Below are 21252 nucleotides of genomic sequence, written 5' to 3' on the forward strand. Positions count from 1 at the left end.
AAATAGTCATAATTTAGGGGGAAAATATCTGTTGAGGTTGTCTGCCATGGAATTTTGTATACCCAGGAAGTAAGATGCCAAAATGACTATTGGTTGGTCATGCACTGATTCCACAGCTTTATTACTTCAGTGCAGAGAGGAAGAATGTACTCCTATCTAATGAGATTGATATAATACATACAAACTATGTTGCCTCTTATGACATTTATTGACTTTTTTCTGATTAAAGGAAAAATAGGAGATAGATATTTCTGACTGCCCTTAACTCCAGCAGATTGATATGTCAGCATTCTTCTTGTGACCATTTTCCTTGGGCAGTGTGAGCACCTAAATGTCTCCCCATTCCAAGAGGGCGGTGTCTAATGTTATGACCATAATGCTATCATGACTCGATCCACATTAATGAGTTTCCAGCACAAAATTTGGAAAGATCCTTCCACAAGGTGAGTGAGTGCAGGACACCACTGTGTACAAACCACTATTTCTTCAGACCTGTTGTTAGCTACATAAGCTGTCTGGAGCCACTTCTACATACATCAAAGTGACAATTTGGCTTATAAAAACTAAGATGTCACATTATCCTAAAATTGCAGGCATGTCCTTGCTGGAAACTGAGGAAGGAGCAGCATTTGTGGGATAAGGTTCTTCAAAGAGAACTACTTGTTGGAAGGGAGATAACCCTATCTATCATTGAACCAAGAAACACTCCTATAAAAAGCATGTATGTGGAAACCAAGACCCATTTCTCTAAATTTATTTGTAGACCTAAATTATTAACTGCCTACAGAACCTCCTGGTAAGACCAGCTCTCTGTGAGACAGTCATCAAGATAAGGAAAGACTTATTCCTAGATAATAAAGGTGGGTACCTATGACTGCCATATTTTTTAGAGCTGAAGAATGTCTTGAAGATTTTGGTGTAGTATGTGACTATGACCAAATGCGAAATTCAGAAATCTTTTTTTGAGAGGGATGCACTGCTGCATGGAAGTAGGCAGCTTTGAGAACAAGAATTACAAATCACTTCCCAGATTTGTAGCCAGACAGAACCCCCCTATAACATCCATTTTTGCTTGCCTGGAGCATGCAGGGCACACAGAGCAGTAAGCCTTGAACAGAAGGCCCGGATATGCAGGCTACTGTGACCCTGAATGGCTGTAAACAGAGATAAGCCAATTGCTGACCAGGAGGCTGCAGAGGAGTGCCCTTGACTGAAACCCATATTGATACAAACGCACAGCCGTCCGTGGGGGGGAGGAATCTCTTGCCCAGTAAAAAAAATGTCCAGTACTCACAATTTAGTTCTCTCTCTTGCTAGTGTAAATTAAGTTGAAACTTGCTTGTAAGAACTGGCGTCACAAAGACAAACCAACACAATTTGGCATCTTAGATAAGAAAGAGGATACGGGTCCCTATGCGTATAAAGATGGGTCCAGCAACACACTTACTCTGAGTGTCAATCTACTATCTATCTGCTGTTAGGGTTAGGTGTTTGATTCCCGAGGTTCCACGGGGACGCTCACCTCGTATTCGTCTTTCCTAGGAATTGAGGAACCGGCCCTGGCTTGACCCGCTGGAGTCGAGAGGCACAGAAAGGGGTAAAAATTGTACCTGGATGTGGTCCTTTGTTTTAAGTGTACACATAGACTTTGAGCTCTTTAAAGATTAAGGTGTCACTTGGTACCATTATTTCTATTTTCTATCTTTATTTTTCCTTTGTAACCATTTTTAAGATCTATATTTGCTAGCAGTTAAGAAATAGAGCAACAGCCATTGTAACCATATGATTTATAAGCATCTTTAATAAACCTGTAACTGTTTAAGCTTTACCCTGACTCCTTCAGTTGCTATAACAGAACTAAGCACAATTTAAAAGAACTTAAGCCAGTCATAAGGGACAGATATAGGAAGAGCTGGGCATTTGGATCATGTCACTTCCAGGGGACAGATCCGTAGGGGCATCTCTCAGCCTTCCCTAGACTGCCCGCTGCGAAGGGATCCTGTATCCTAGCAGTTAAAATCTGAGAAGTAATAAGCTCTTCCTATAAACTCTGGGGCGTCTGTCAGCCTGTTGGCTGCCCGCCGCGATGGGACCCCAGGAGGGAACTACTTAAAACTGTTTCACTTCGCTAAGTAGATTTTCCTGGTTGAGGGTTTTCGCCTGCCACACAATATGTGCTGAACATGATATGAACACACTCTTTCATCCTCCGTCAACCACGAAACGACCACCATTCATGACATCTGGTGGAAAGCCATTAGTTTTGGGTGCAGCAAATTGCAATGGTTCCATAATAGCAGATCCATAGAGACCGGCTTCCATGTATGTGGATATTCGTAGCACATTTTTTCAGCTAGGCATGTGGATACAGATACAAATTTTGTGTTTAGAACTATGCAAGTTTGCAGATAGCCGCTTTATAGCTGCAGGTATCCAGATCTGTGGATGTCACTGTGGATAGTCACAGCTCATTTTTGTACATACAGATGTAGATACAAATTTTATATCCACACAAGGATCTACAGATCCAGTCACCGAGGCAGCAAGAAGGGGTCAGTTGTTGACAGGTCCAACAGCATGCAAATCTAGTGCTGCCAGCTGCCAAGGATGACGTGAGCATCGTCTTGCTTGATCTTCAACAGGACCCTGTTCGGTTAATGGCACTGGTAAAAAGGCATATGTGAGTATCCCTGCTCATGGAATGAGGAAGGAATAGGAAAAGGAACCTTTATCCATACTCCAAATGTAGCCCTTCCTGTTCTGCCTGGACACCAACAGGTCCCCCTGCGGAGTTCCCCACTGATGGAAGATTTTGCTGACAACTTTCGGATGGAGGGACCAATCATAATGAGACAAGATGGTCCTACTGAGGTGATCAGAAAGGACACTCCTAAAGCCTCTCTGCTGCTGCCAGCTGTGAGGCTCTGCTCTGGTGGCAGTGGAGGGCCTGGCATATACAGGGAAGGTATGATGTGGGGCGGTCGAGCGAAGAGGCAGCGTGGCTGCAAGATGGAATCATGCGGCCACCAGGCTACACTCCTGGGTCCTACTGAAGGCCAGTAAAAACTACCATAAAAGGATAACTTCTTATAAAGTAATCATTTCACATAACTAATTTTTTCTTTACCATAGTATGCTCAACAAAGCATGAAAATTGTAAATTTTGCCTTATTTATTACATATTTTGTATGCGTTCTCTCACTATTTTGATAATGGTTGTCCTAGCTCTTACTGGTTAGGAGGAGTTCTTGGACAGACAGACATACAGAACCTCTCAAATATATAGTAGATATATTTATGAATGTGGAAATCTCTTATACCATTTTCATATAACGGAACAGTAATAAATTTTAAAAAGGCCTTCTTTGCTCTTACAAAAATGGACCTATATACTGGGCTTCACATTTTATATTACAGTCTGTTACAATTACCTGTATATTGACTCTTTCAATCACACAAGAAAGAACATGAAGAACATGCATCTTTGTGTCACATTCTGTGACTTCCTGAAGCAGCTGAAAGAGTAGCGTGAACATGAATTCCAGATACTACAATAAAAATAAATGAGTAAATTATGAATTAGTTAGATTGTCAAGAATACAAATAGAAATCTAAACCAGCAATTTTCTTATCTGCTTATAGCACTGGCCTCAAATTTCTCATGAACTTTTAGTGTGTTAAGTTCTGTAACATACTGGTATTGCATTTGGAAAAATAGCAAACACATGTTGACCATCCATAAATACTAAATTTAACTATACAAAATTTCAGTACCTAACATGTACTACACTTGAATAACAAATCAAACATGGGACCAGTTTCAATAAGCTATGATCTCAGGTTTAAATTCACTAAAATTATTTCTAGTTTAGTTTCCTATTTTTAGAATTTATCAGCACCTCTATAGGGAATAATATGCAGAGGCCACTTTATCTAGAAGCAAATGAGGCAACTGCTGAGTACAGCAGGAGCCAAACCTCAGCAGTACTCTATAGGGGAGGGAGAGCAGGGGTGGCTGCTGCGAAGCACCTGGTCATCATGGCTCGCACGCAGCCCCTCAGTCATGTCAAAAGGGACAGCTGGGCCAAACCTTAGTGAGCAATACTGCAAGGGCCCTCCTCCAATTATGCTATGCTAACCACTAAAAGATAAGAATCACAGCAATCCACCTGCCTCCTCCCAAAAAAGGTCTGTGTGTACTATCCTCTCCCCCGATACCGAGCCTCTGTTCCAGTGGGTGGTAAGGATGTTAGCGTATAGTTGAGTAAATGATAAATGGATAAGCCCAGGCTTATTGCTTAATCCTATCAACTACATGAACCCCCACCCCCGCTACCTCTGTATCAGAGGCAGCAATAGGAGGGAAGGAGCAGGAGCCGGTGCTTGCTTTAAGCAGGCTCCCCACACCTCTGCTCCAGCCTGCCCCCCTCACCTGCTGTGCTGCTGCCTCTCGATCAGAGGGGGACAGGCTGGAGCAGATATGCATGGGGAGCCAGCTTTAAAGCCAACTCCCCCACACATACTGGCTCCCATGGATAAGCAAAAGCTTATCAGATAGTCGACTAGTCCCTTGACTAGTCGCTCCCCCCCCTTCTGCTTCTATCAGAGACAGCAAGGCAGGGGGAGCAGGAGCTGGTGCTGGGGGGGGGCGGGGATGCTGGCTTAAAAGCTTACTCCCCCCAGCACCATCTCCACAGGAGGCAGGGAGGTAGTGGGGACTGGGCATGAGCCAGGAATTAGCTGATTCCCAGCTCACACCTAGTCCCAGACGCGCTTCTTCTTTTTAAATGTATTAAGAGCTAAAAGACTAAAGCACAGCAGGGGGGACACAGCACAAGCTGGGACAGCTGATGCCCAGCTCGCTTAGAGTCTCCCTCATTGTGTACCAGCCTTTCAAACAATCCAATTTAAATTTAAAAAAATCAAATTTATTCAATTATTTTTTAAAAATTATTGATTTTTTTTATCCACCTATTGTCAGGAGGTTTTTCCCTTGATTTTGTGTCAGATAAGGTACGTTTGTGGCAACCTTAATTGTTCAATAGCAAAGCCTCTGTGCAACAAAATAGTAACTTTTTTCTTGTTATCAAAATTAAATCAACACAGCAATTATTGAACAGTTTATTTTAAAACCAAACAGGAATAATTTCTTTCCCTCTTTTTCTCCACCCACACAAGTACTCACACACACATAAATGCCCTTACCGGTAAAAACTGGTCAGTTCTAAACTCAAAGTCATCTACAGGTGAACAATAGTTAAAGAAATACTGAAGATTGAACAACATTGTCACAGTATCTTTCACTCAATCTGATATTCAACTGCTAGCCAGACTACACAATTGTTGAAGTGAGAATTATTAATTATCAAAACCCATTAATTTCCAGTAGTTTGAATAAAGAGCTGATAAAAGAGAAAATTTTAGTTGATAAAAAGGATATTTAACTTCAGAGTTGTGGCTGTTTCAATGCGAACCTGAAAGACAAAAATCAGGAATTGGCATGATATTACCCTTATTAAATATTACTTTGATTATCTCACAGAAATTAGTGTAAGATTTTCAGATGTGAAATTGTTAAGTATTCATATGTACTCTACACATTTCTAGGGACAAAATTTAATTAATTTAACACTGACATACTTCTTTATTTTCTTAGGGTTTTTATCTCTCTCTCGAACAAAAGAATAATGTCATCACCACCCGCCCACTCTTACCCCCATAGAGGGGAGTTGGTGAGCAGAGCATACAGACACCTAGTATTGTTTATAAGGAAAAGTTTTTGAATAAATTAAAATTTCTCAGGATTTAAAAAACTACTACAAATTGCCAATAATCACATTACCTGCAGGACCTACTCAGCTGTTCCTACGCAGGCAAAACACTCAGTTAAATCAAATAAAGACTTCAGAAGTAGGCCATGTAGATGTGCTGTGAATTCTTCAGACAGAGGAGATCACCTGTTTGAGATAGTTCTCATGGGCTCCCACCACAAACCCCTTACAGGGCTATGAATGCCCTACTTCCAAGAATTCAGACAATTATAAGAAGTAGCAGTCAAGAAAATATTAACTGCAGTCAAAGCTTCAACCACAGACATTCAAACCTGCCCCATCTAGATGGTAAGAGAGAACACAATGGACCCCTAAAATAGTGAAAATTTAAGGATTCTATTTCCTTACCTTAAACTATGCTGTTGGTCATCAAGCACCAAAAAAATCAGTGCTCAGACTTGAACCTACTAACTAGAGTCTAACTAATGGAGACTATTTTTTGGCTAGCTTCCCAAATGCCAGTTGTCAGCTGCTGATATCCTGCTTTGGTCCTGACCATTTAACAAGGGAAGAAAATACATATGTATTTCATGGGAATCTCACTGCAGTATATGGTATTGCTGACCACCAAGCAAACCTGTACCAGACAAAGGAAGCTGCAGAGGTGAACAAAAATGCCCTGATGTAGCTCAAGAACTTCCACTCAGACTAAACTAATCCAGGTAGGTATTACTAACATCTGTTCTTCCACTTCAAAATCAGTAATTCAAAATACCCATGGTTTATTCCTTCTCCCAGTATTACTCAACCATATGATGCCATTAGGAGAGCTGGTAAGACAATATAAACTGAAGTACCTGCATTGAAATGACAAGTCATTCTACATCTTTTACATCAGATAAATTGTACAGATTGGACCTCTCTGTACAATTGCACCTTTGGGACCTGACCCGTCCTGAATGAAAGAATTTGCCAGACAGGAGGTGGTCCCCAGACATCCCCAGACCACCTTCCCTCCCCGCTGCTGGCCCTAGCTGCTGTGGCCCTGGCAGCCCAGACTGCCCCCACCCCACCATTGGGGCTACCGCATCTCCAGCCTTGGTCCTGCTATCGGGGATGCTGCATCTCTGGTCCCAGTCCTGCTATGAGGCTGCTGCAACTGCCACATTGCTGGCCCCAACCCCACTACCGTGGCTTCCCCGTCTTCCATGTCCCTGGCCCTGCTACTGGAGTTGCCGACGCCTCTGCTGCACTACCGGGGCTCCAGTGCTTGTCCCAGCCCTGCCGAGCTCTGAGCCACCAGCCTTCTTGCCACTGGGGCTCCCAGCCAGGACTCCCTAGTCCAGGAACACCTGTGGTCCTGCTGTATCACAGATGCTGCCGGATGAGGGAGTCCCAGTTTTGAGAAGTCCAACATGTACCATTTCTCAGAAACTTAAGTCAGACCCAAAAGCCTTGGGGCCATCTGGGACTCAGAGCTAATGAATGCTGAAAGAACCTCGGAAAGTAACGAAGCAAACACTCACTTCCATCTCCAAGCAGCCACAACACTGAGCTTAATCCCATTGGAAACAGATCTGGTCACATTTCTACACACAATTATGACTTTTGGGTTTGTTCACTGCAACTCATTGCCAAAACTGTTGCAAGAGGAGATCATTTTATAAATAATTGTAAGTTTGTTCAATTGTGAATCAAAGGGGCCATAAAAATAAATCTTACCTTACAAATGTTAAAGCTAAAGCTTTCTTACATATTCAAATAGGAGTGTAATTTTTTGTGTGCAGTCCACATCAGACTGCCAATAAGAAGAGCTTCCTATTGAACTGCTAATTGGTCTTTATTATATTTAAGATACTTTAAATATTTTAGTAGTTTATTCTTAGTAGCTAGATGTAATGATTAAAAAGAACATTATTTGCAGTAATTTGTTCTACAAGAATGTTGCTTCTATATAGCCATACTTCTGAGGTTACGGTATCTATATTGTAAGCCACTGGAATCTTTCAATGAGCAGATTATGTTTAGGCCAGTGTTCCCTAAAAGCTGTACACTTGTGCAGCCTTTCAGGAGAAATTTAAATGCCACCCAGTTGAATAGCAGAGTGCACATAGCTTGGTCTTGCATTTCTATTGGAGGTGCACATTTGCACACAAAAATATATTCTGCACATAGATTGAAAAAATCCACAAACGGAGAGAAAAGATTAGCAGGAACATTTCCCTTTCAATCGGCTTCCGCTCATTTAAGGCTCTGAGGGTAAAAGCAAGTAGCCCCAAATACTCTTAAATTCCTTCCACTAAGTTAGTGATTCTTAACCTGAGGCTCTGGAGAAGTGGGGAACTTGAGCAAAGAGTGTGAGTATGTTAATTCAATACTCTGAAAGAATAAAAGCTAGTATTACGTAACTTATTTTTCTTTAAGTGGACTCTACATAATGAGGCTATGCAGCTCACTATCCTGGAAGGTTAGCAAGCACCATAATGACCAATAATGTGAGGGAAGGTGTTTTAAGTAAACAAGGATAGCAGGCATGCCACAATGAGCATCACCAGCTATGAACAACAGCTCAGAATAGGGATGTTAAGGACTAGTCGACTATCCAATAAGCAAATGGGGACTCTTCAAAGCTGGCATGCCGGGTGCAGCCTGGAATCAGCAGAACTTCCCTCTGGTCCTGGGTTACACATGGAGCTAGGCATTCCTCCTTTGAAATGTACAACAGCTAGGCATTCCTCCTTTGAAATGTACAACAGCTAGGCATTCCTCCTTTGAAATGTACAATGTGGGTTCTTATACATTTCAGAGGAGGAATGCGGAAGTGCCTATCGACAAGTCGATGGAAATTCCATTGACTACTCAACTAGTAAATGAACCGTTACTTAACATCCTTAGCTCAGAGTAGGGATGTTAATGGGTAAATGGGCGGGAAGCAGCCAGAAAGGAGTGGGCCCCTCGCCTTCCCCCTTTTAACAAGTTAACCGGTTAACTAATTAAATGGGATTTTACATCCTTTAGAGCATTAGGAATGACTGTTTTCACTCTTTCAAATCAGATCTCAGATGGTCTGAGCAAAATTATCTCATCAGTAAGACCAGAGATATTCCTGGTGAGATAATTTTGCTCCTGAAGTATACACTGTTCATTTCTAAAGAGTTGGGAATTAAAAATTTTCATCTAAATGTAGGTAACAAACGAAAACATAATCCAAAATATTTAATATAATTACATTTATGTATACATACCACTAAGTCTTGGTCTTGAAGTAAGTTACGAATTGCCTCATATAACATTGGTCTTAAGTCGGATTTGAATTTTACAGAAATCCACTGTCCAATCAGCCAAATTACTCGCCGGCGTATTGGCTTATACCTTAAAAAAAAAAAAAAATATTATGCTAGTATTTTACTATCCTAGTTTTGTTGGAACAGGGAATATCAGTCCCCTTTTGGCTGTGCTGCCACCAGGCTAGGGCTCCAGCCTTCCCCAGGTGCTGTTTCAGCTACCCCGGGGGTATCACCGGCCCTGCTAATGCCAGGGCCACAGCACCATGGCCAGAGCTCCACTGCCGGGGAAGAGCTCTGTAGCTGTCCAACTCCACAGCCTGGCCCAGAGCTCCCTGGCTGCCGCTGAAACTGGAGTTTCCCAGCTGCTAGTGCCAGAACTTGGCTGGAGCTCTGCAGCTGGGAACAGGGCTGAAGCTCCCTGGATGTCACTCAGGTTGGTGCTCCCTGGCCGGAGCCAGAGGTCCACTAGGGCCAGGGAGCTACACTGGGGCTAGAACTCCCCGCCATGCTGTCCTCCCCTAGCACCAGCACAACACACACTCTGGCCTTCAGACTAAGTTGCTGGTGCCCCTTATGGTGCTCCTACCCCACCAGACCACAGTGGGCATGGATGTTGCCAGACCAGGGAGTCCCAGTTAAGGGAGATAAAAATTGTATGGACAAGTATTACCATTTTGAATATCTAATTTGTGTCCACTGTTTCTACGACAAAGGATTAATGGATACAAATCAGATATCTGAAATGGTTACACAGAGAAGCATGTTGGAGAACGTTTTTAACTTGTCCAGGCACTCATTAATGGATTAAAAGGTAGCTATTCTCTTACAAAACAATTTCAGTAATCAACTAAAGAGAGAAACTGCGGAACCAGCCTTCATATGCAATTTGGTACTCTCTTCACATGGCATGAACTGGATGGGCCATTATACTCAACACCCAAATACAGTCCACTCTATTAACCTCGTTTAGCAAAGACACTTTAATTGACACAAGACAGGACTATGCAGCACTTTAAAGACTAACAAGATGAGCTTTCGTGAGCCAGATCCACTTCCTCAGATGAAATTGTGGAAGAAAATTGGCATGACCATATATACCAAAGGGATGCAATAAAAAAAAAAGTGAACACATATAAAATTGACAAATCAGATTTTAGAACGGGGGTGGTGGGTGTTTGGGTACGATGTCCATCTTTTTACACTTGGATAGAACGATGATGCCTGTCTGGATCTGTGCAAGTTTTTTCATATGGTTGATGAATTTCCATTACAAACGGCTAAATGTAGTGGCTTGCATGGCTAAATGTAGTGCCATGTCCCCCTCTGTTCTAAAATCTGATTTGTCAATTTTATCTATTTTTTTGATTGTATCCCCTTTGGCATATATGGTCATGCCAATTTTCTTCCACAATTTCATCTGTGGAAGTGGGTCTGGCCCACGAACGCTCATCACCTAATAAACCATCTTGTTAGTCTTTAAAGTGCTGCATAGTCCTGTCTTTTGTTTCAGCAGGACCAGACTAACACGGCTATATCTCTATTACTGTAATTGACATATTTTCCCCCTTTTTTTCCTTCCCCCCCTTCTTTTTCTGCTTTATATTTCAAACTCTGGGCTCCTTGCTTCTTATTTATCATCTGAAGACATGGGTTGTGCCCATAAAAGCTCATGATACTATTTATATATTTTTTGTTAGTTTCTAAGGTGCTATAGGACCATTGTTGGGTTTTATAAATCTTTTCAAATGGTTTTATGAGCCTTTTCCTGTATCATGAGGAAACAGACATTCTTATCAATAAACTAGGGGAATGCAACCTAGATGGACTATTATAAGGTGGGTGCATAACTAGCTGGACAACCATTCCCCAAGAGTAGTTATTAGCGGTTTGCAATCATGCTGGAAGGGCATAACAAGTGGGGTTCTGCAGGAGTCTGTTTTGGGACTGGTTCTGTTCAATATCTTCATCAAGGATTCAGATGATGCCATAGAGAGTAAGATTAGTAAGTCTGCAGATGATTCTAAGCTGGGAGGGGCTATACATGATTTGGAGGATACGGTCAAAATTCAAAAAAATCTGCACAAACTAGAGAAATGATCTGAGGTAAACAGGATGAAGTTTAATAGGGACAAATGCAAAATACTCTATTTAGGAAGGAACAATCAGTTTCACACATACAGAACAGGAAGTGATTGTCTAGGAAGGAGTACTGCTGAAAGGGATTTAGGGGTCATAGTGGACCACAAGATAAACACTAGTCAACAATACGACACTTGCAAAAAAAGGAAACATGATTCTGCAATGCATTAACAGAAGTGTTGAGAGCAAGACACAAGTCATTCTTCTGCTCTACTCTACACTGATTAGGCCTCAATTGGAGTACTGTGTCCAGCTCTGGGCACCACATGTCAAGAACGATGTGGAAAAATTGGAGAAGGTCCAGAGAAGAGCAACAAAAATGATTAAAGGTCTAGAAAACATGAGCTCTGAGGGAAGACTGAAAGAACTGGGCTTTTTTTAGTTTAAAAAAGAGAAGACAGAGGGGATATGATACCAGTTTTCAAGTATCTAAAAGGGTGTCACAAGCAGGAGGGAGAAAAATTGTTCTCCTTGGCCTCTGAGAATAGGAAAAGAAGCAATGGGCTTAAATTACAGCAAGCGAGGTTTACGTTGGACATTAAGAAAAGCTTCCTAACTGTCAGGGTGGTTAAGCACTGGAATAAATTGCCTAGAGGGTTTGTGGAATCCCCATCACTGGAGCTATTTAAGAGCATGTTAGGCAGATACCTGTCAGGCATGATCTAGACCGTGCTTGGTCCTGCTGTGAGGGCAGGGGACTGGACTCGATGACCTCTCGAGGTCTCTTATGGTTCTATGATTCTATGAAATACATACATTTTAACTTGTTCTCTTCAAGTGAAAATGTACAGTAATAAGGGAAGAAACTTCTGTCTCTTAACGTTCCCACACAATCTAGACACTAAAAGAGTGACCCATTTAATTCTTCCTTTTTCTGACCTTAGCCATTAGTAGGCCAGGAAACAATACACCAAAAAAGTCTCAAAACATACTTAATATCTAAATTGATGTTGTAATTCATCTTCTAACAAGTGACACATAAACATACAAAAATGATACTACACTTTGGCTTCTCCTGTGTCAATGCATGCAATTCCTAAAAGTTGAAAGGTCTCACCTAAAGAAGCTTAATTAAAGGTTAGCCAGCATAGTTCTCTGCAGGGTGCATGTTTGCGTACCCGTGCACGAAGAAATTGTGCATCTAATTAGTGTTGCCACACAGGCATTGCTGTGGTTCCACCAACTGGATGTCTCCCGGACATGAAAAATGAGCTGGAGTGGGGGAGGGTGGAATACAAGGGTAGGTGAGGGTCAGTGAGTCAGATGTGACTGGGGACTAAGTTTGGGGCAACCCATTCCCAGCCGGGCTACCTGCAACAGCCAGCCAACAGGCAGAGGAGCGTCAAACTCCATTTCAGCTCCAGCTAAGTTGTCTGAGGGGCTGGGAGACACTGAAAGTCCCCATTCCTCCAGCTACGTAGACGAGAGTCCACTTCTGTTTCAGCCCCAGCTGGGCTGTAGGGGCTGGGAGATATTGAAAGTCTCAAGTTCGTCAGCACAGGGGAAAAGCAGAGGAGAGTCTAACTCTGTTTCAGCCCCAACTGGGCTGTAAGACACTGAAAGTCCCAGCTCCAGCTGGTACTGCAGGCAGAAAGGAGTGGGGTTCCTTTTGAGACCTAGCAGGGGTCTGGGAGGAACAAAGCACTTCTTGTCAACTCATTTATCTGCTGTCTATATGACGACTGAGGAGAAACTGTAGGAGCATGAGAAGCTGGGTAGCCATGGCAACAGGGATGACCATAATCAGAGTATTGATAGTGATGCTGAGTGGAGGTATGATGAGAATAGTATGTTGGGCTGTGCCGCCAGTAGTCTGAGCGCATGGGGGAAGCATATCTAGATGACAGTGTACTCCTGTAATGAGTGTCATAATGCACCGGGACGTGTGGAGAACATGGGGAATTTGGCAAGCCTCTTGAAGAAGGAGGTGGCAAATGAAAGGTATATCTTCTACAGGGGATGGTATCTGGACTTATGGTGCCTGGTTTGGTCCCGTAGGATATGACTCCTGTCATTCCCTCTTAAGCGGCATGAACGTGGAGAAGACAATGTAGAGGACAGTGCCAGAGAGAAAGTTAAGGGCTCCAGACTTATCCGTCTCCCCAAATCAGATTTTTTGTCTGCTTTCTTCGGTGCTGGTGGCCTGGACGTCCCATACGGTGCCGAAATAGGTTCATGAAGTGCTTTTGGCCATGGGGACATCTGAGCCAATGATGATGGTGCCAAGGTTGGCAGTGCCATTGTAACAGGCAGCAGGGTTAACAGTGCCAAGATGGACAGTGCCGTGGTTGTTGGTACTGTGGTAGTGGATGCCGTCACCGGCAGTACTGATCAGTGGGCTGGTGCAACCATTGACGGCACCGATGTAGTGTTTTGCTGGGATTTTGGCTCTGGGTCCAATTTAGGCCTGGATGTCAGTACATGACATCCTAGGTGCGTCACCCACACTTACATGGGCCGTGAGGGCTGGTGGTAGGGAACAGGTTGGTGAGGCTATTTTTCGAGCCAGAGCTGGCTGTGGAAAAACTGCTTATCTTTTCTCAGCCCTGGGTGATTGCGGAGTAGAGACGGGCTGTGCTAGCACCACAGGTTGTAATGCCTTGTCAAAAAGGAACATTTTTAGCCCCATTTGTCTATCCCTAAGTGCCCTAACAATCAGTTTGGCACAGTGGATGCATTTCTGAGGCACATGTGCCTCGCTGAAGCACTTAATGCAGTCAGCAAGACCATCTGAAGCTGGCATTGTGTCTCGGCATAACACATACTTCTTAAAGCTGGGAGAGCCTGGCATAGTGGTTAACAGTAGCTACCAAGACAAAAATAACCTCCTCCTTTTTTAAAAAAAACTATGAACATGAACTACAACTAACTATCTATAACTGTAACAACTACAACTAACTATAGGTCTGAATTAAAATAAACTTTGATTCCTCGCTAAGTTTGTTTGAGGAAAGCTTCAGGGGGTAGCCAAATTAGTCTTTACAGGATAAACTTAAAAAACAACAAATGGTCTGGTAGCACTTTATAAACTAACAAAACATGTAGATAGTATCATGAGCTTTTGTGGGCACAGCCCACTTCTTCAAATGACTAGAGTTTTGAGTTTAGAATGTGAAGACCCAAAATAAATAGAGGAAAAGGGAGAGGGGAAGGGAAAAAGAAAAGGAGGGAGGGCAGGAAACAAGGAGCAGAGGGTATGGACATATCAAAGGGAAAAACAGGAAGGCAGAAATGGGAATAGTAAGCACCCGAAGATTTGTCTGAGGAGAGAAGGCTCGTTCCATCTGTGACTGCAGGCGGTGCTAGTACGCCCCCCCAGCAGACTAGGCTTTTCTCCGGACGCCTGTGGCAGAGCAGCTGGGGCGCTGCCGGTTGGTCCCTGCTCTGCCCTGGACTTCCTGGAATCAGCTGCTGATCAGTTTCAGCAGCAGCTGACTTGGGGACGCTTGGGGTTCTTAAGTTGATTCTGTATGTAAGTCAGAACTGGCGGTCAGTTTCAGCAGCGGCTGAATCTGGACGCCAGTTCCGACTTACATACAGATTCAACTTAAGAACAAACCTACAGTCCCTATCTTGTACGTAACCCGAGGACTGCCTGTACTAGTTCTATCGTATGAACCATATGTGTTCTACAAATTCACCATGAAACCTGCGATAAACCTCAGACATACTATGCTATTTTCATTTCTCAGTAGATAACCTAAACTCCCTCTCAGATTTCCACCACTTCTGTCTCCACTCTCCATCCATCAAATTCTCTCTAGAACAGTGTTTCTCAAAGTGGGCCGCAGGCCTGTCTGGGGAAAGCTACTAACGAGCCCACATCACTTCGTTACCTAATGGGTCCATAGCCAACAGGCCCACACCACTTTGTTTACCTGAAGGGTCCATATCCATGAAACCTCATCGCTCCCATTGGCTCCAGTTCGCCATTTCCAGCCAAGGGGAGCCACAAGAAGCTAGCGGCTTTCCCAAAGTTTTTGAGGAATGCTTTAGAGTATTCCCACATCTACATCAACTTCCAAGACACCATAGTCAGTTTCAACAATGGAATCCTACAGATAACTAACTACGTATCAGAAACCCTCAGATTATCACGCTTCCCTTCTCAGATCCTGTAACCACCCCAAAACATCAAGAAATATGTTATCTACAGCCATGCACTCAAATACCATGTTGCCATTCTCAGGTAAAAAAATCTTCAAAAACAAACTGCAATAAGAAACTGCTGAGCTGGAATTTAAATGCAAATTTAACATGGTCAGAAAAGAGGTTTAAATAGAAACATGGAATGCCTCTCTCCAATAGGTAATTCCTATTGGACATGAGCCACATCCACTCTGATTTAATTAGCACTGATGTCACACTCCCATCTCTGCATCTGTGGGGTTTTTTTTTCCCTTTTCTTTTCACTGAATATATTTCTGTGAGTTTAAATGGGCTGGCAGGGTGGGAGAACGGCTGTGGTTAGCTACTACTACTATGAAGAACTTGTATGTGAATTAAACTAAACTAAGATCAAATTTAAAACAGAAGAGTACACTGATATTTTGGCTTAATGCCTGTCTCAAAGTGAGCTGAATTATTAAAGATATTATTTACTCTGCTGAGAAAAATTTAATAAAACTCACCTGTATAAAAGAATAAATGTGTACGTTGATATTTTACAACAAAACTCAAAAGTAATTATCACATTCGAAAACAGAAGATCAAAGGTGAAGGTCTTCAGGAAGTTCATCCTTTCATGTACACATCAGTCATCAGTAAACATTTTATATATCCCTGCTTATTTAGCATTTACTATTAAACAATATTCACCGGAGCTGCACTTGTTTCATACCATATTTTAAGAGACTTGAATCAACACATTACTTAAACAACCAAAATACAAAGAAAGATTAAGATACGTACCTATTATGAGAGACTTGCAGCTCTGCTAGTAGCTGGTTTTTAAACCACAGATCAAAATCCACACTGTCAAATAGCTCATAAGCTGCCAGCCCAACTGCATTATAGACTAGAAAAATACCCAGAGATGTTAGGCTTTTTTCTACTCAAACTTGACTAAAATTCTAAAATGACAAAATCTTACAAATTTCCTCAGAGTTCTTTTTAATTGCAATAAATTCAGTTCTCAGGAGAAGCTGTGTCATGTAGTGTGTTCACAGCTGTTAAAGGAGTCAGGAGCTATATGGCTGTAAAACTAACTCCACCAATGATTCCATCAGATGTCTTAGACAAGCCATCTGTCCTACCCTCAATTTTGTTTGCAAAATGGAAAGAATAATTCACTTTCAAAAGTATTAAAAAGTTCTATGTAATTACATATCCTATTTCTAAAATTATTGCCTACATATTCTGCTGTTTGAACTGCCCAAACATAGTGCTATGAGAAAATAATTTTGATACTATTTTTCAAAATGTCAAAGTTACGTATCACAGACTCTTCCCAAACACTTTATAGAAGTCAGGCACACACAATAACCATCAGTTTTGTTCTTTAAAAGGCAAAGTGAAATTTAACTTACCAGCATCTTTAATCAGTAGAGCATTAGTATCTTCTACATTTGTAGGTCCTGCATCAAGTTAAAATAAAAGCAATTATAGAAGAAAATACATTAACAAAAAAGAATATAAGACCCATAATCGACAGCAAAGAAGCAAAACATACAAACCTAGAAGTAATACCACCTATACAGGCAGCCCCCGGGTTACGTACAAGATAGGGACTGTAGGTTTGTTCTTAAGTTGAATTTGTACGTAAGTCGGAACTGGCGTCCAGATTCAGCCGCTGCTGAAACTGACCAGCGGCTGACTACAGGAAGCCCGAGGCAGAGTTTCTCTGCCCCGGGCTTCCTGGAATCAGCCGCTGATCAGTTTCAGCAGCGGCTGACTTGGGGAAGCCTGGGGCAGAGCAGCTGGGGCGCTGCTGGGTTGCTCCAGTAGCGCTGAGGAGTGGCGCTGCGGGACCAACCGGCAGCACCCCAGCTGCTCTACCACAGGCGTCCCGAGAAAAGCCTGGTCTGCTGGGGGAGGGGGTCACACTAGCTGCGCCCTCCCCCCCCCAGCAGACCAGGGAAACGCGGGCAGCGGGATCGAGACGCGCCGCGGTCCCGCCACCCGGGTCCTCCGCTGCTTTGCTCCGCGTCTCCCTGGTCTGCCCCCCCAGCAAAGCCGCGGAGGACCCGGGCGGCAGGACCCCGGTGAGTCTGGGCGGTCCTGCCGCCCGGGACCTCCGCAGCTTTGCTCCGCGTCTCCCTGGTCTGCCCCCCCAGCAAAGCCGCGGAGGACCCAGGCGGCGGGACTGCGGCGCATCTGGGCGGTCCTGCTGCCCGGGTCCTCCACGGTTTTGCTCCGCGTCTCCCTGGTCTGCTGGGGGGGTCCCCCCCCAGCAGACCAGGGAGACGCGGAGCAGCATTTCTCGCCCCGGAGGACGCGGGCGGCAGGACTGCGGCGCGTCTGGGCAGTCCCACCGCTTGCATCTTCCGGGGCGAGAAAAGCCCCGTTCGTAAGTACGGATCCGACATAAGTCGGATCCGCGTAACCCGGGGACTGCCTGTATTTAAAAGGGTACTGTACTGTTAAACTCATACTTTTGGTTTTTTTCGAATCTCTAAGAGGAGCCATTCTGGTTAAGAATATATATATTGCTTATCAAAAATATTTCTGTGTATTACTGAAATACTGAATTTGTGACTGGAAAATATCTACAGTATGTTCACTAAAGAAAGCAAAGGGTACACAAAACCTGATTGTACCATATTGTGTCACCTTTTTATTCAAAATAAAAAAACCTCTGGAAAAAATAGGCATTGGTAAAGAATATCAAGTTATGACTATTTGCAGAAAAAGTGATTACTTGGCTACTATCTACATTACAGTAAAACAGTTTGTTATATAATTAAATGTAATAAAAAGTTCTAAAAATTGATATATTTAATTTTGACTTTTTTATGCCCTAAACACAACTTTAGCAATGGAAATTCTTATGCTGACAAGACTTCAGGCCTCATAACTTCATTCATTGTAATCACACTTTACGTGGAAGCCCTACATTGGGAACCCAAAAAAGGTTTTTTGTAGAGAAGTGATGAATACTTCCGAATTTCTTGCTTTAAGGGAGCTAGGGATGTTGAACTGATTAACCATTTTAACTCTAGGCCTGCCACCCGGCCTGCCATCCAATCCCATCAAAGCCATGGGGTCCTGCAGAGGTTGTGATTGTTCTGCTCCCTGACCCACTAGCTCCACCACTGCTCGGGCTGCTCTGGTCTGACATAGCCGGCCTCTATTGGAGTTCACCAGCAAGGGCCAGTATACCAGCAAGCATATCAGTACAGTTTATATCACTAATAGTAATCTAATTCTGCAAACTCCATGCTAGAAACGTGCAATTCCTAGAATACCAAAACATCCAAACAACCTAAAATCTTAAATATCTAAGGCAGAAGCATAGAATTCCTGTCTGGAAGTAAAATCTAATCCTCAGGTAGGGATGTGATAGTGCAAATGTGTAGTTAACCAATGAATCTTCAAGGTTACATGCTGCCCCCCTCTCCGGCTTTTAAGCAGGCTCCCTGAGAGCATTGGCTGATAGAGGCAGCAGGGCAGGGAAGCAGGTGGGACCCAGTATAAATAGGGAGCTGGCGAAGCCACCTGTCCCCCCATGCTGCTGCCTCTGCCTCCTGCATGCTCCACACCTGCCCTGCTTCCTCTATATCAGAGGTAGCAGTCAGGAAGGGCAGGCAGCTCCCTTAGAGCCGATATGTGTGGGGAGCTGGCTTAAAAGCTGACTCGCCACGTACACTGGCTCCTGTGGAGCTGACTCTCTCCTTCCCCCCCTCTCTCCAATGTAAACATGTACCCACCGAAAATTTCAGCGGGTATACATTTATCAATATAAACACATTTTAAACATTTTGGCTATGTCTAGACTACATCCCTTTTTCGTAAGAGGGATGTAAATTAGACGTATCGCAATTGCTATCCCTTTCGGATAAGGGATCTTACGGAAAAGGCTTTATTTTCCGCAAGATCAGCGTCTAGACTAGTGCTTTTTTCCGACAAAGCTCCATGCGGAAAAATAGCGGAAGCCATTTTTATGCTAATGAAGCGGGGGAGATTTAAATCCCTGCTTCATTAGCAATTGTGATACGTCTAATTTACATCCCTTTTACGAAAAAGGGATGTAGTCTAGACGTAGCCCTGGGGTAAAAAATCCTTTATTTCTGTTTGTTTAGAATTCACTTATACATTGGTCAGGGGTGGACAAACTCAGACCCGAGGCCTGATCTGGACTGCCAAGCATTTTTCTATGGCCTGCCCAGCTGATTAGCAGAGGTGCATTGCTTACAGTTGGCAACTAGCAGCTTGTGTTCAGCTACCCCTCCCTCAAACTTGCTCTGTCCTGCAGCTGCTTCCAGAATTCTGCAAGCTGTGTAGGAGGGTAGAGAGGAGAGGGAATAACTGAAAGTCAGGGGCTTCCCCTATCCCTTTAACCCATCTCTGCAGAGCAGGGGTCATAGATGTAAACACACAGTAGAACTGCTCCAATCTGAAACATGTGACTCACAGGAGTGCAGAACAGGGGTAGTGGGTGACAACAGAGCAGCACAGATTTCCCTTAAAGGGACAGAGAATGGCTTCCCTCCGAACTTAGCCAGCACATACACATCCCCAGTCTGTGTCTCACACACACACAATCACTGACATACACACTCAGTCTGTGTCAGAAAGTCAGTCTCACTCACAGTCTCTCTCTTACACAAACACTTTCTCTCTGTAGCTCCAGTCCCACCCCTTCTTTGTGAGGCTCCCTCCTTCCCAGTAGTCCAAAGCTGGCCCACGACCATGTGCCAAAATTTGTGAAGTGGCCCCCCTGCAAAAATTACTGCTCACCCATAGTCTAGGTGCACATTCAAAATATCTGTAACTTAGTTTTGGACATTGGTCCAGGTTGCAAGTTGAGTCTGATGGTGAAGAAATGGAGGCAGCTCCCTCTAATACCTTAGAAAGCGGACATCAGAGCCATCAAATCATATGGTATACATTGGCACTCCTTTGTGAAAAATGTCGGTGATCCAAAAATACAGGGAAAATGCTGAATAACCTCCCCTCACTACTAACGCTCTTATTTCAGGAAAGAGTCCACTGACTTTTTGATGACTTCCCGCTCAGAAGCGCGGCGTATATTGTTATCATCTATGGCATAAAAAAAGTTCAGTCTGCAGGAAATCTCACAACAGACACTGTAGCTAAGTCTATGGACAATACTATAAGAAGAAAATCTGAATTAACCCTTTCATAGTAAAGAGTGCAGCATTTTTACAATCTTCAAAATCTCTCTCCAACATAATGAAATACAAAGACAAGGGGAAAGATAGATGTGTTAATTCCCTAACTGGGTTGTGAAAACTGATACAGGGTTTTACAGTACCTCTCTCAAAATTTGTGCTTAGCTGAAAATGAAGCAGATAGAGCTAGCAAACAACAGCAATAGGGCTCAACTTCTGCAATCACCCATTAAAATAGGGGTGAACAAATACCAGCCTCCTAGGCTGGATCCAGTCCAACAGGGGTAGCCCTTGGCAGACACCCACATTGCCATATTTACTTGTGCCTTTGCAAGTATGAGGGATCACAGCTCCCGTTGGCCCCAGATTAATATTCCAGGACAATGAGAAGTGTCATCGCCCACACCAATGGAGGTGCAGGCAAATATAGCAGCCCACTAAGGGCTAACTCTAGTGACCTGCGCCATTTTATTGCCCATCCTACATTAAAATGTCTTCATTCCCGATCATACTGTCAACTGTTAGTATGGGTCTACAGATTCTTCAACCAGGGCCTACCCGAGCCCCCCGCCACCCAGCGCGGCCCCACCCTGGGTGCGCAGCACATGTGTGGCCCCACCCCCGGGTGCCCGGCACATTTGTGACACCATCCCAGGCACGCGGAGCATGCACAGTGCCGTCTTTCCCGGCCCAGCAGTCCCGCGTGGCACCCCAGGCGGTAGCCCAGTCAGCCCATAGCTTGGGCCGGTTCTGTCTTCAACT

General features: G+C 43.6%; 1 protein-coding gene across 5 annotated transcripts in view; it reads right to left on the bottom strand.

Moving 5' to 3' along the window:
* IPO11 (importin 11) overlaps nucleotides 1-21252 on the bottom strand; it is a 252471-nt gene that overhangs the window by 148293 nt on the left and 82926 nt on the right. For all 5 annotated transcript variants that reach the window (XM_075932406.1, XM_006134432.4, XM_006134434.4 and 2 more), the window contains exons 14-19: nucleotides 16726-16773; nucleotides 16109-16214; nucleotides 9017-9143; nucleotides 5441-5474; nucleotides 5206-5246; nucleotides 3432-3548 (exon numbers count right to left, since the gene is read on the bottom strand). In XM_075932406.1, the coding sequence (XP_075788521.1) occupies nucleotides 3432-3548; nucleotides 5206-5246; nucleotides 5441-5474; nucleotides 9017-9143; nucleotides 16109-16214; nucleotides 16726-16773 (473 nt within the window). The remainder of the gene's footprint in view (nucleotides 1-3431; nucleotides 3549-5205; nucleotides 5247-5440; nucleotides 5475-9016; nucleotides 9144-16108; nucleotides 16215-16725; nucleotides 16774-21252) is intronic.

The sequence above is a fragment of the Pelodiscus sinensis genome, chromosome 6 (assembly GCF_049634645.1).
Source record: "Pelodiscus sinensis isolate JC-2024 chromosome 6, ASM4963464v1, whole genome shotgun sequence".
NCBI classification, from domain to species: Eukaryota; Metazoa; Chordata; order Testudines; family Trionychidae; genus Pelodiscus; species Pelodiscus sinensis.